Source organism: Lissotriton helveticus, chromosome 2_1 (assembly GCF_964261635.1).
Source record: "Lissotriton helveticus chromosome 2_1, aLisHel1.1, whole genome shotgun sequence".
Classification (NCBI taxonomy): domain Eukaryota; kingdom Metazoa; phylum Chordata; class Amphibia; order Caudata; family Salamandridae; genus Lissotriton; species Lissotriton helveticus.
In genome coordinates, this window is record NC_136059.1 from 1,121,471,235 (window position 1) to 1,121,486,046 (window position 14,812).

General features: G+C 45.4%; 1 protein-coding gene across 1 annotated transcript in view; it reads right to left on the reverse strand.

Annotated features, from left to right (window-relative positions):
- Positions 1 to 14,812, reverse strand: part of FOCAD (focadhesin) — a 1,210,644-nt gene that overhangs the window by 255,745 nt on the left and 940,087 nt on the right. Inside the window, exon 35 of the mRNA XM_078675948.1 lies at positions 1,059 to 1,130. Within this exon, the coding sequence (XP_078532074.1) occupies positions 1,059 to 1,130 (72 nt within the window). The remainder of the gene's footprint in view (positions 1 to 1,058; positions 1,131 to 14,812) is intronic.

Consider the following 14,812-nt stretch of genomic DNA (forward strand, 5'->3'; position numbering starts at 1 on the left):
AAGATGGGATTAGGGCTTCCCTTAAAAATACAATGAGGGCCTTGTTAGCAAAAGGCTGCTGCTAAGTTCTTCCTTAGGGCTGCCATATGGTAGATGGCAGGGGTCAGGCAGGGACTGCAGTTTTTGTTGCTCAAGGTGGGGAAATATCTAGTTCCAGCCTGCCCTTTTGTCTGTCCATGATTACGGCTTCAGGAAGACTGTCTTAATCTGGGGCAGACAGTGCACACTTACTTGTGCACTTTTTGTGAATACTTCTACTAGGAGCAAGGGTCACTGCTACAAGAGCTATTACCTTGCACAAAGACCACGTCTGAGGAGCAGCCAGAAAACGACATTTTTATTGAGAACCAATCCAAACAGATTCCCAAACCTTAGATTGTGGATCCACATCCTCTTTCTGGAAAATGTGTATAAAAGTGGGATCCAAACCTCACCACTTATTTCCATTTCTAAGTGTTTCATGACCAATCATGGGAGTACTATGCAGACTACTCAGATCCCTGCTGTGTGACCATGGATGGTGCCTGCATGATAGCTTATCTCCCAGAGGATATGACCTGAAGTCTGCAATTTCTTCTTTAGGAGTGGAAAGTCTGCCTAGAGGCCTGTCTGCTTAGAGAGGGAAGGAGCCTGGGCCTGAAATAGGGAAAGCTGATTGGTAGGAGAAGCCCAGCTTGTTCCCCATGAGGGTAAGAGCCAGAGTATGAGAGGAACTGCTGGGAGCAATGCCAAGAGCGAACCGGGTGTGGAAGGGATTCCCAGGTCTCTTTAAATGGTTCTGATTGTGAACTACATCATGAGACTGAGAAACTGTCAAAGGATAGCAAGTCCAACATGCTCCTTAAGTGTGACTTCAAACAAACAGAAAACGCCTTATCAGAAAAAGGACAGCAATAATTCCTCTCTGAAGTAACATTTCAGAATGCCATGAGAAACATGTTGCTCACAATTAACCCAGTGAGGATCATTGTCCTAAAGGCTGGGTATGCTCAGCATACAAACATCTGTAGAGGATCTAGTACAGGATAAACAAAGACAAAAATCTTGTTGAGTCTCACCTGAGTTATTGTCCGAATCACTTCGTTGAGCTTGCTCTGGAACTGGGAGGATTGAATAGACTCTGATTTCAGCTACATGGAAAAAGGGAGACACTAGTAAAGTGGCAATGTGAAAAAACATAAATGACGACAATGACCCATTGAGGCTGCAAGCAATTTCAGTTACCCTGAAACACAAGCCAATACTCAAAATCAAAGGAGCACAAAAAACAGGCTGCATTTTTAATTTCATTTTCCTATGTATTAAAAAGACCAATGACTTACAGCTCAGAATACATTTATTTTGGAAAACTGCTGCAGAAGAACATCTTTTTAAGAGGTAAAACCATACCGCTGAATTGTTCATAAAATGGACACATTTTAAATTAACTTTAACATGTATGTTAAAGTTGTTCCTGAATGCTGATAAAAGTTAGTGCCTGGTCCCATGCATTGCTGTATACCTGCGATATACGTGAACATTCTTTTTAAATTTACAGATATGGAACATATTTTTGCTTTAGATATGTATGTCTGAGCCTAAGTGCTTGTTTTTAGAGATGAACAAGTCAAAAGAAATGCATCTTTAATCTATTGCAATAGAACATGGAAGTATGGGATGTTTAGCAACAATAAGATGATGGACAGAGCGCTAAAACTTTTCAGACACTCACCCCCAGTCGCTATTAGATCTGGGTTAAATCCATCATCATTCTTTTGCTAGTTCCATTCGCATATGGCTTGGTCAAAACTGAGGTGGCTTAGTGAGCAGAAGAACAATGATGGATTCAATCCAGATCTGTGACTGGAGGTGAGTGTCTGAAAAGTTTTAGCACTCCGTCCATCATCTTCTTGTATTTGCTTTGTTTGCCCTAAGTTTGGCAGGGTATGCCCAGACGTGGGTCCCTTGCTCACTTTGCCACTGGAATCAAGCTAGCCTGGCTGATGAGTAATACCCCAAAACTGGTCCTAGGATACTCGTTTCCGGTTCAGGGAGGACCTGGCCTGGCAGTTTGGGCTGGTCCGTTCCCATGAGGAGCAGGGTCAAGACTGATTTGCATATTGCTGGATCTAAACTGGGGTGGCTTAGTAAGCAGAAGAACGATGATGAATTTATCCCAGATCTGTGACTGGAGGTGAGTGTCTGAAAAGTTTCAGCACTCCGTTCATCATCTTATTGTGTTTGCGATGACTAAGTAACACCAGCTGAGCCATATCCCATCTAACATCCTGCATTCAGCAATCTGAGTGCTAAACTGCATGCCCCAAAATATTTTTCCAAGGCAGCTGCCAGCTGATGAAGAGGGGGTCATCAAAAGTTAGTAAAGCCTCAGATGAAGCAGATGAAGGTTGTAGGACCTTAATAAAGAGGTTGGGTTTGACTTCCATAGAAAGGAGGGACAGGGGGCCATCAGAATATCAGCCACTTTCCACAGCATTGTATGAAAAGAGGGCACCTCAGGGGGAGCCAGCCCGCCATCATCATTTCAGGAGACATATCCAATACACTCATATTTTGCAGAGCTAAATAGTATCCTGTGCACTAGAAAGGGAAGAAAGCAAGTTGTCTGCCTCACTGCGGTTGTCTGAATCATATCATATGATGTCAGGCATCTGGAGTGGATCTGAATCACAACTGAATATTTCATGCACACTATGCCAATAACAGTGACAGGAAGCTTCTCTCCGTTCATTTCTAAACCATTACTCTTTCACTATCCACAGAGCTTCCATCTAGATCTCTGTATGATTTCCCTTATTTTTGCAGGGGCTGCTCCAAAGAAGGTGCTGGCTTCAAGGCACCCGAGTCAGCAACACGGGGGGTATAGGGGATCAATTAGTGAGGGAGCTCAGCATTGGCATGGCTCCAGACAGAACAGAGACACTCCATGAAGAACAGAGGGGACGTATAGTGCCGTGCAAAACCCTGAACGGAACCCAAAATGGTCCTGAAGGGGCCAATGCATGCCTAAACATTTTTAACATTGGCTTTAAAAGGATTGGATAGGCCCTCAGCGCAGAGAACTCAGGTAGGTCTGAGGCAGGAAAGTCATCAAAGGCTTAGGTGTCAGCAGGGGTCCTGGATGGAAGGTTTGACAGTGCCACTGGTGGTGGTTTCTTGGAAGGAGTGAACTTCACCAACTCTGGCTCAGAGGATGACTTAGCGGGGGACAGGTAATGCAGCGGATAATTTGTTTTTTGAAAATGATGGATGTCTTGGAGAAGATGTCTTAGTCTCTTTTCCTTCGCGGATTTTGGCTAAGGGTCAGGCCTTGATGGGACTTAGATCTTACTTATTACAGACGTCAAGCCAGACAATAGTTACGGGTCATGAACAGTATGGCCTTGTGTTCCTTGATGGTCTGGGGTTCATCTTGTAACATAACTTGCACCACCATGAGTCTTGCCTTGGAACCATAAGCAAATGTTGTGGAGGTCCAATATGAAGAGTTGCCCATCACAATCACAGCTTGAATTCTGACCTTTTACGGGGTGAGAGTTATAACGCTTGTTTTTTTCCAAAAGAATCTGTAGGATTTTTTTTCTGAGAGAGAAAAAAGGTACTGGGGCCAAAAAGGAACCAATGGTGAACTGAGATGGGCCCTTTACAGCTCCAACGACGAGTTGGAGTCACTGCACCCTACCTGTATGAGAGAGCTATGAAGAAATTTCAAAGCCAGAGATAACCACAATTATCATTAAAGGGTTGACTCAGTCAAAACCAGGAACTAGATGGGTGACATATACACATAAGTTGCATGAGAAATTACTAGTCAACCCTCCATTAGAGATAGATAGAGTTTATTTGAAAATCCTACACTTTTTATTTCTCTAAATATCTCTAAATAAATGGCAGACGTTTACTCTGAATTTTCCAACCTATATATTTTGGTATCGCTCAAGGCGTACTCTGCACTATACACAAATGGTCCAGGAGGAAATTAATCTAAATACAGGTGTGCCAGCAAACCAGGATAATTAAAAAAAAGTACAACCCAGGACATCGAAAAAGGAGTTCTACATTACATGAATATTATATGTTTACAGGATTTGGAACAGTTGCTGATAAGCACTCATTGTTTTCAATTTTTCTTGTGCCCAGACAAATAAATTGGGTGAGATCAGGGCCTGCAAGCTGCTGTGCAGCACGTTATACTGAGATGTGATTAATTAGAGTGGCCTTTGAGAAATCCGGGTAGACTGTGAAACTGTTGTGATTTGTGTTTGCTAGCCAAAAAGCATGACAAATATTTGGGCAGAGAGAAAGCTCTAAGTCTGGTAATCTCTGTAGAATCAGTGCCTCTAACAATTTGATTGTTGATCTGAGTCAAGATTAAGGAGACACAAATTCAGCAAGAACACGTATAATGTTTGAGGCCAATTGCAACCTTCTTCAACACTAATTTGAAGTCCTTATGTAAACGATCACAGGAGTTCTTGGCAGTAACAGAAAGAAAGCTAAGAGAGATGTATGTCTATTACACTGATCTTCTAGACACATTATACATACAATATCATCAAAGGGCTGTATTGCCCTTGAAGAGCAAGTCTCAGTATTGTTACAGGTTACGCTGCTTAAGAAAACAGTGCAATTTAGCCAAATTTATCATGAACGTGCTCTTCCGTTTTGGACAATAATAATTGAACTTGTATTGCTTTTATATTTTAATTTAAGAGTAAATTATGGAATTGTTAGCTTTGCTACAAAGGATTGAAGAATATTGCTTGGGTTGTTACTGAACATATTACTTGATGTTCAGTGTCCTCAAACAATAAAGTCGCTAATTCCCCCATGATTTATCACAGTTAACAACTCGTCTTTATACCCTTGAGCAATTAAACGGGTGGGCAAAAATTGTAATCGTAATTTTTTAATTTAATATAAGTCTCCAGCTATTTTACTTGCAGCACTTAATTTCAAGAATTCACTACCAATAATGGTATTGAGATATCTAACATTGTATTGTAATCTTTCCTCTTTAGTACTGAATTCAACCTATTATTTAATCACTGCCTTTATGTTTTTCCTATGTAGAGGATCTTTCAGCAGCATGTCAACATTTCACCTCCCTGGACCATCTCCAAACTGAGGCGTGCTACATCTATCAGTAAATAGCAGTGATGACATAATGCTTTCAACTCAATTTCTGAGAAAATTACATTGCCTCTCACTTTCACCACCAGAAGGAAAAATCCATCAGATATTAGATTTTTCCTAGTAATTTGCTAAACATTTTGTAGACACAACGACATCCAAAAATATTTCAAAAGTTCACGTCTTTGACACCATTCACTAGTGAGGATGAGGTCTTCATAAAACTAGCAAATAAAGGGATGTGATGTACCTATAAGTGGGCATAATACTCTCTTTCAATAATCATATTAAACTCAGAGGAAAGAAGATTTTAAAAAAGATATCTGCAAAACACTTAACCTGTTTCTCATTATAGTATAGAACAAACTATTTGTAATAACTTTACAACATAAATGACCCCGTATTCCAACATATCAATCTTTGGGGCCTCTATAGACGAATCCTTAGCTAAATTCAAACAATACAATGACTGAAACAGCAACTTCCCTTTTCTTACAGGTGAAGGAGTCAAACGTACATAGTCAAATACTTCCGGCTCAGGCATGATTTTATCCTTACCAAGAAGATAAGTTTCCTCAAGGGAGGAACAATTATCATCTAGGTCAATTAGTTTCTTTTGAGAACGGATTTCTTAGTCCTATGCTGAAGTAAACCCTGGGCAGTCAATCAAACCAGTCTAATCATAGCCAAATAACTTGTGTTGCACCTCTATGGTTCCCCAAAAAATGCAAAAGTCCCCAGGTAGGATTTGTCAGTGAAATAATGATTCATGACGTAATGCAATCTCCAAGTTAAATCATCAAATAATATGGATTGCACATTGGACAACAGAGTTGTCAGATTTACTATTCCTACTCCACAATAAGCAAAGGTTGGGAAAGTGTTCAACTCTGGAGAGGTCAGATTTGCTAGTCTTACTCCAATGTAAGAAACAGTAGAGAAAGTGTAGGACCTTTGTAGGGGTCAGATTTGGGATTCCTACTCCTAATTTCTTTAAATAAAGCATTTAAAATGTAGCCCAAAAGAAAAAAATATAAACAATATTTAAATGAATAAGCATATTAGTTAAATGTAAAACAATTAAAACAAGTAAAAAAATTTAATTAATTTGAAAAAATAAATTTTGAAAAAGTATTAAATGAATTAAAGGAAAAATTTAACTAACACAACATAAAATTGACACAGTTTAATTAATAAATAGATCAATCAAATAATTAATAAAAAATTGGCAACCTAAAATACAAACACATTTTTACATAATTATCAATTAAAAAAAATTACATAAAAAAATATATATTCAAAACAAATTACATTTAGAGAAACTTCCCATCCTAATGTCCTACAAACCAAACTTGCTACTAACTCAACACTTTATAATTTAATAAACATTATATAAAAATTTACAATCTATACTAAAACAAATTGAACATATATTATAATACTAATCCCTATAATACTAGAAAAACCTCATTTATCAAACTAAATAAAAACAATAATTTATACAACTACATTAAATTAACTATCATCTACTACTACATTTGAAAAAAACTGTATTAAGTACCTTCAAAAATAATATTCTTACATTCTATATTCTGTCCCACAATATTTTTGCCACAATATTTGTGACCAATGATATTTTTAATTAAATTTTTTGTCGGAATACTCTTACTAAATCCTCACTTTGAGCTCTACTCCAAGTAAACCGTCTTCTTCCCAGCAGTAACTGAAAACAGACAAATTAGGTTGTCTCATGGAGCCTCGCCAAAGAGTGACTACGATTCCATTCCAAAATGTAAACTTGGAAATAAAATTCTGGAAGGTTTATCATCTCAGGGCCATCAACGAAATCACAAGGACATCAGCCACAACCTCACAACCAAAAGTCCATTGAAGAAACCTCAAATAAGATTCCTAAGTCTGTAACGCTCCATCTTAGGAGTCGATTACGAGGTCGTTGGGAAAGTATTCAGACCGAATCGGTTTCAGAATGGTTTCCGACCGAATCGGATTCTGGGAGTCCGACCGACCGATTACGATGGTTCCAAACACGGTTCGGTCGGACTCCCATTGACTTCAATGTTTTGATCAACTACACAGGTTGCCATTGAAGAAAGGGGTGCTTGCTGAAAATTGTGCTCCCTGTGGTGGGCCCCCCATTGTTCCTGTCACACTGTGCTTTTATTGAAAGGGGGGACTCATGGGTACCCCGCGGATCACAGTCGGAGACCCCCAGGTGAAGGGGGGGCCTGCTACATCCTAATCACTCAGTTGGAAACGCAGTCCATAGAACTCTACGATTTGTCTTCGACTGACTCTGTTACTCCGAATGCCGTTCAGAATCGAGTCGGAAAGTCTGAACGGTTTCCAAGCATCATAATCGGTCGTTCAAAAAAGTGTCCGAGTCGGTCGGAAAGCGGGTTCCAAATTGGATTCGGACAAACCAAATGCCATTTGGGGTCTTTTGGCAACTACATCGTAATCAACCCCATATGAAAATAGCCAACAGGCACAGTGATAACAGAATCAAATATGATTGGTGTACTCAGACTCGAAATATCTGGAAGAGACTACATTTAAGCAAGTTAATATTGATAGCAACATAAAACTGTTCAGGAAAACAAATATGCAACACAATGGGTATGTTACCATTACTTTGCAAGTGTTATCTCAAGAGCCATTACATCACAAGTCTTAAACCAGGTGGCGTCTTTACATCACGGGTAAGCTTTCATTAATTTTTCCTAGGCAGGTAGTTTACTTGGTTATTATTTTAAGTAACAATATTTACATGTGTACCGTATATATTTATGCACACACACATATATATAGTATTTCAAAAAATAATTCAATATATGGTTATATGGGTTTAATGGGTAGACTTTTTAACATTTGGGGAAGGGTAGTAAGGGGTTTTGGTATTATATGGTTGCAGTAAGTGTTTTTATGGTTCTGGGATGTGTATAGGGGTAGTGAGAAGTATTTAGGGTTGTTTTTTAGTATCCAGGGATGTGTTGAACATTGGGGTAGAAAGAAGTTTTTGTAGTTCAGCGATGGGAATTGAATGGGGTAGTGAAATTTTAACCCCATCCGTGCTAAGCGTTTTACCGCTGTGCGCTAAAGATTCGCAATTACCGCGTTATATGACGAGCTCAGCTCGTCATGAGCGTACGACAGGCGTACCTCATGACGAGCTGAGCTCGTCATGAGCGTGGAAGGGGTTAAATAGCGAGGGTTTTTCAGGTTCAGGGATGGATAGTTTAACATGACTTTACATTAAATCAATGAAAAACAAATTACATTAAAATAGAAGTAATATGAGTTTATTATTTTTTAATTACAATTAACAGAATATATTTTTTAAATAAATACTTATGTGTATTCATATACAAATGCATATATATATACACACAAATGTAGGGTTCAGGGATGGGTAGTTTAAAATTACACAACATTAAGTCAAACTAAAATTGAATATAATTTAATTAAAAGTCATATTAATTTATTTTGAAAATATCTCAATATTTATTATTTTTAATAAAATGTAAGTTTAAAATAATGATTAAAAGATGTATTTATATACATGTCTGTGTATACACACATTTACATATATTCATAGATTTTAGCATTATCCTTACCAACGTACCTGCAAAATAAAAGCACTGATTTAAATAACTGCACTAGAAAGATTCTCTCGATGTAATGAATGACTGCCACCTAATGACTTGATTTATATAATTATGAAGTAATGGCTGACATCCATTACTTTGGGCCTCCACAATATCAAACAATAACATCTGAGACGGTGTTCTTTCAAGCACTGTACTAGTAGTTAAAACACATGGGGATGAAGAAAATTACTGTTAAGTAATAGACGTCGGTGACCCCTTTGGACCACTTGCGGAGATGACTGATATCAACATGCAATGCTCCAGACAAGCCTGTGGAAGGATAATTACAGCACATCTCGCCCATCACTGGAGCATACACCATGTAAAGTATTGCAGCTGTGCAATGCACCCACCACCTTAACAGCATCAACGCAGTCTATGGAAAAGGAAACCAGAAAGACAGGTTGCCAACAGTGAATGTATCATCTACAGATGTTTTTACCGTCAAAAGGCAACTCAACATCACTTTAGGCTCTATTACACATTGTGTAAGCACTAGTTAATCAGAAAAGGAGGAAGTCCCACAGCCTGGAAGGAAGGGGTGCTGGCAAGCAGGCAGATGATTTCTTCAACCTGGCACCCAGCAAGGCCATGCTCCTAACCTGCTATAGAGTGTTTCACATCAGGCTACGGTGTGGCCTGAAATCACACAGAGGCCAATCTTGGAGGTCTTTTAGGAAAGGCAGACAATGAAATTTCTGACATTTGATGGCCTTTCTAAGGGCCCCATTAGGATGGCAGGCGGACTTCAGTCCGCCTGCCACCCTCGCGGTGCTGGCTGCCAGGGGTGCTGTGGTCCTGCACCGCCAATTAACATAACATAACATAACCTGTGTATTTGTAAAACGCACGTTCACCCATAGGTCTCTTGGCGCTGAATAACAGATGTTTTATTGTTACCCAACTCAATGGTACTCATTTTATCGACCTCAGATGGATGAAAGGCTGAGTGGACCCGCCGGGATTTGAACCTGTGACCATGAGGTCGAACACAGGCCGCGGCAGTGGATGCATTTGTCCACTGAGCCGCCAGACCCGGTTAGGATGCGACCACCACCCTAGCGGTTGCATCCCACATCTTTATCATTGCGGCGAGTGCTGCTGTAAGCAGCACCCGCCGCAATGCCAAAGAGGCAGGTTGTGCCTTGACATGCACAACGTGACAGGCATCATGCGGTGCCTGCCACCTTGTGCATGGCAATGAAGAGGCTACCATAGGTACCCCCCAAGTGCAGTCCCCCACCACCCCAAGGGCCTGCAACGGGCCCCCACAGCAATTCCCGCCTGCCTTTCCATGGCTACATCACCATCATGGAAAGGTCTGAGCCGCCAGGCATCATTTTTTTTTTTTAAATATATTTTTATTGCAAAATTAGAAACCACAGGATACAAACAATCAACCAGTGCACTCGTGACATCCCCCCGTCCACTAAGAAGTCCAAACCATACACAGCCATTCAGCCCGCATCCCGGGGGCCGGGCGGCATGTCATTACATTTAATAGGAAAAGCACGGTGCACGTCCCACGGGGACCATGGTCGAAAAGTCGTTGTACGTATCTGCTTTTATCCCCCCCCCCACAACAACATCTCCGTCAGCCATCCCAGAGGTAAACAGTGACACCGCTCATATCGGGGCCTGCCCTAGGTGCTATCGTTCTTTCCCGCCTGGCTACTCCCTCCAGCCCTTCATACTCCACCCTGTACCAACCATCCTAGTAGAGTCAAAGCACCCAGGCGGCTACCATCCAGTGGCTTCCGTCCCACCCCGAACCCTCATGAACCAGTCCCCCCCAAGGCCCCCCCCCCCCTGGCAACTGCTGGGCGTACGCCTCGTCCTGTCAAGTTAGATGGAACCACCACAGTGCGGAAGATAGCACTTCTGTGGTCGCCCCGTGGTGTCCACCGGTTTAGTTTTCCCCATCCTCGTCGTCCACAAAAGAATCACGCAAGGCCTGCACCACTAGCTCCCATGCACGCGCCGCTTCCAAAACTTTCTCATTCCCCATCTTAACAGCCTGCCGCATCCGGAGCACACTCTCACAGGCAGACCACCGCAGCAATTCATTCTTCCATCTACGCAGCGAGGGCCCCCCCCTGGACTTCCAATGCCACGATATCTCCCTCTGCGCCAATATCAGACCCAGATCAAGGAACTTGCTCGTCACCTTGGTGCGTTTAGTGTGCGGGAACCAGAGCAGCAGGCACGCCGCCATGTCGAATTCCACCTCCCTATCTGTCACTACATTCAGGAGTCCCCCTACCTCCGCCCAATAGGTCCCCAATTGCGGGCACTTCCAAAACAAATGATCCATGTCCGCTCCCAGAGACGAACACCGTGGGCAGCGAGCATCCGGCACCTGGAAGTACCGCTGTAATTTCTCTGGAGTTAAATAGGCCCTATGAAGCACATAGAAATGCACTTGCTGAAAGCGCGCATTTCTCGTGCCCTTACACGTGCGCCGCAGGATGTGTCCCCAAGCCGTATCCGGTATGTGCCGGCCCACACTCTCCTCCCATTTAGCCTTGAGCCCCAGGAGTGGCTCCAGTCCCTCATTCAACATCCTATTATGGAGGCATGTCACAGCTTTGACCGTGCCCGCCGCCATCACCACATATTGGCACGCCATAGTCGTCGTGGGTTCTACGAGCCCCCCCTTCCAGTGCTTCTGTATGGCAGCCACCACCGCCGCGTGCAGGAGGAACCCCCCGTCGGGCAGCCCGAACTGGTCCCGGAGCGCCTCGAACGGTGCCAAAGCCCCATCTATGTACAAGTCGCCTACCACCTGCAGTCCCGCCTCCTCCCAATCCAGCAACGGGGACCAATCTCCTCCGTGCGGCAAGGCCGTCAGCATGCCGATCTGGATCTCCGGCGCATAAGGCCGCGAAGCCCTCGCTCTCCGAAGGCTCCTCTGCCAACACAGCCGGAGCATCCTTTCCTCCATAGTGAGGGCCCGCAGCTCAAGCCTCTGCTGCATGACAATATAGGACAGCACGTGGCGTCGTATCCCTCGGTCCCGGTCCTCCTCTGGACCCCGGAACACCCTAGCTACGTTCTGTGTAAGAACCTGCAGCTGCGCCGCTAGATAATACAGCTCGAAGTCAGGCACAGCCATGCCCCCTTCAACCTTAGGGCGGAGGAGCGTGTTCAGGGCCACTCTACGGCGGCCGTGCCCCCATAAGAAGCCAATAATCATCGATCTCAGGTCTCTGAAGACCCCTTGGGGAATCCAGACAGGCAGCGTTCGGAAATAATAGAGGAAGCGGGGGAGCGCCACCATCTTCAAAAGGGCAATCCTACCCAGAACCGTCAGCGGGAGGGTCGACCAGAAAGACAAGCTGCCCCTCAGTGCCCGAACACAGCGTCCAATGTTGCCCTCCAAGAGGTCCGCAGTCGCGTGGTAGATGCGAACACCCAGATAGGTAAAACAAGATGGCTCCCACACCACGCCCAAGTCGCCGCCAGGAACGGGCGAGTCCGCTCGCAGCGGGAACACACAAGTCTTCGCCCAATTGACCTTAAGGCCCGACAGCCGGCCGAACTCCGACAATAGCTCCATCGCACCTGTCAATGCCCGCGAGGTATCAGCCAGGTATAGGAGCAAGTCATCCGCATACAGCGATATATAATGCCACTGCCCGCCTCTCGCTATCCCCGCGTACCTGACACCCGACCTCGCATGGACCGCCAAAGGTTCCATCGCCAGAGCAAACAACAGGGGGGACAGAGAGCATCCCTGCCGCGTGCCCCTGCCCACCGGGTACGCCGCAGACACCAGGCCTCCCAAACGCACCCTCGCCGCCGCCGAAGCATACAAGACCCTCGTCCACCTGCGGAACCCCTCGCCCATGCCAAACCTCTCCAAAACTCCGTCCAGGAACGGCCATTCCAAGCTATCAAAGGCTTTCTCGATGTCCACGGATAGGACCGCCGGGGCTCCCTCCTCGTCCAAGATGGCGTCCATTATCCCCACCAAGCGGCGAATATTCAGCGCCGTGCTCCTCGTGGGTATGAACCCGGCCTGGTCCCTATGTACCAGGCCCGTCATATATGGGGCCAGTCTGGTGGCCAGTATGCGGCTCAGAATTTTATAATCCACCGTCAGCATGGATAGCGGGCGGTAAGACCTCACATCCGCAGCATCCCGGCCAGGCTTTAGGAGCGGCACTATCAAGGCCTCCCGCATGGACCCAGGCAATACCCCAGCCTCGAAGGCTTCAGCGTACACCACCAACAGCCTGGGCGCCAAACAGTCCGCATACCGCTGATAAAATTCAATCGGTAATCCGTCCACCCCGGGCGTTTTGTTGCGAGCCATATGCTTAATGGCCGCCCGTATTTCTGAGAGCGTGATCGGGCCGCCCAGTTCCTTCGCGTCCTCCTCATCTAGGACCGGAAGCTGCCTTGCCCCCAAGTATTCCGCAATGTCCTGGGCCCCCACTCCCAGCTGGCCCTGATACAGTTCCTCATAGTACCCCCTAAAACATTCCAATACCGCTGCTTGGGTGTATACCATCTCTCCCTGCGCAGTACGAATGCCGAGGATCGGGGAGCCCCTAAGTTCCGGATTAGCCAGTCTGGCCAAGAGGGTACCCACCTTGTCTCTTTCCGCATGCGCCCTGATGATATATTGCCTGTGATCATAGCTACGTAAACGTTCCGTCTCAGTGGCGACCACTTCTTTCGCTTCTAAGAGCTGGGCCTGTAGGTCCGGCCTAGCTGGCCTACGGCGCTCCAAATCCCTCAACCTTTCTTCCGCTTTCATGAGGTCAGTCAACACAGCCGTGCGAGCATTTGAAAACCTACCCAAACACACTCCTCTCACCACCACTTTCATTGCATCCCATTCAGTGGACCTACTCGTGGCCGAGCCCTCATTCACTCCGAAATAGCTATCAATGCCTTGTCGAACCGCATCAGAGAACACAGGATCTTCAAGCGTTTCCGGCCGAAGCCGCCACGTTGGAATTACTGAGCGCTCTCTCTGCCACTGAATGTGCACCAATAGGGGGTTATGATCTGAGATCGTTCTAGCCAAGTACTCCGCATGGGAGATCAGCGGGGCCAGGGATCCACTGCAGAGCACCGAATCAATCCTGACATGCAGGTCATGAAGAGCAGAGTAAAAGGAATAATCCCTGGTTTCCCTGTGCCGTTCCCTCCAGACATCCAGCAACCCCCACCTATCCTGCCAGTCCTTCCTGTGCGCGGCTAACCGGCGCACCGGGGAGTCCACCAGGGGGGGATGGGACCTATCCAGAACCACATCCGTGATCGAGTTAAAGTCCCCCCCTAGCACTATTGGGGCCGCCAGGAAAGAGGCCAAAGACCCAGAGAGGCTATCAAAATATCGAGCTTGATCAGCGTTCGGCGCATACACACAGCAGAAAACCACATCCCGTCCATATAACCTCCCCTCCACCGCCACAAACCTGCCATCCGGATCCACAGCTTGATTCAGTAATTGAAAGGGTATCCCCGCCCTCACCCAGATCAGCACCCCCCTGGCATACGCTGAGTAAGTGGTGCCAAACACCTGGCCCCTCCATCGTTTCTGCAAGGCAGTACACTCTTTCTTAGTAAGATGAGTCTCCTGGAGCATGGCAATCTGAACCCCCCTGCGTACTATATATGCATGGACCTTATGACGTTTCACCATAGTTCGCAGCCCCCGGACATTCCACGTCAGGCATTTCAGATTAGGTAACGTCCCCATTCCAACTTCGTACAGTCCAAAGCAAATAACGAATGTTCACAGCCCCCCCAATGCAGTTGCCCCCCCCCAAACACCCCCAAAACAGAAAAACTCCCCAAACCCCACTCCCCAGGACAGAGCTCACGAACCCAAGGGCCGCCCCCATCCAAACCTTGAACCAACGTCCCACACTCCTACCCTGTGGTCTCCACCACAGTCGGCCTTAAGGGCCCAAGGGGGTTGAGTCGCCGCCGACCCCAGCAAGCGGAGCTCGCACCCCGCGCCTCCATCCCTCCCGAAGCACTCAGCCTCCCCT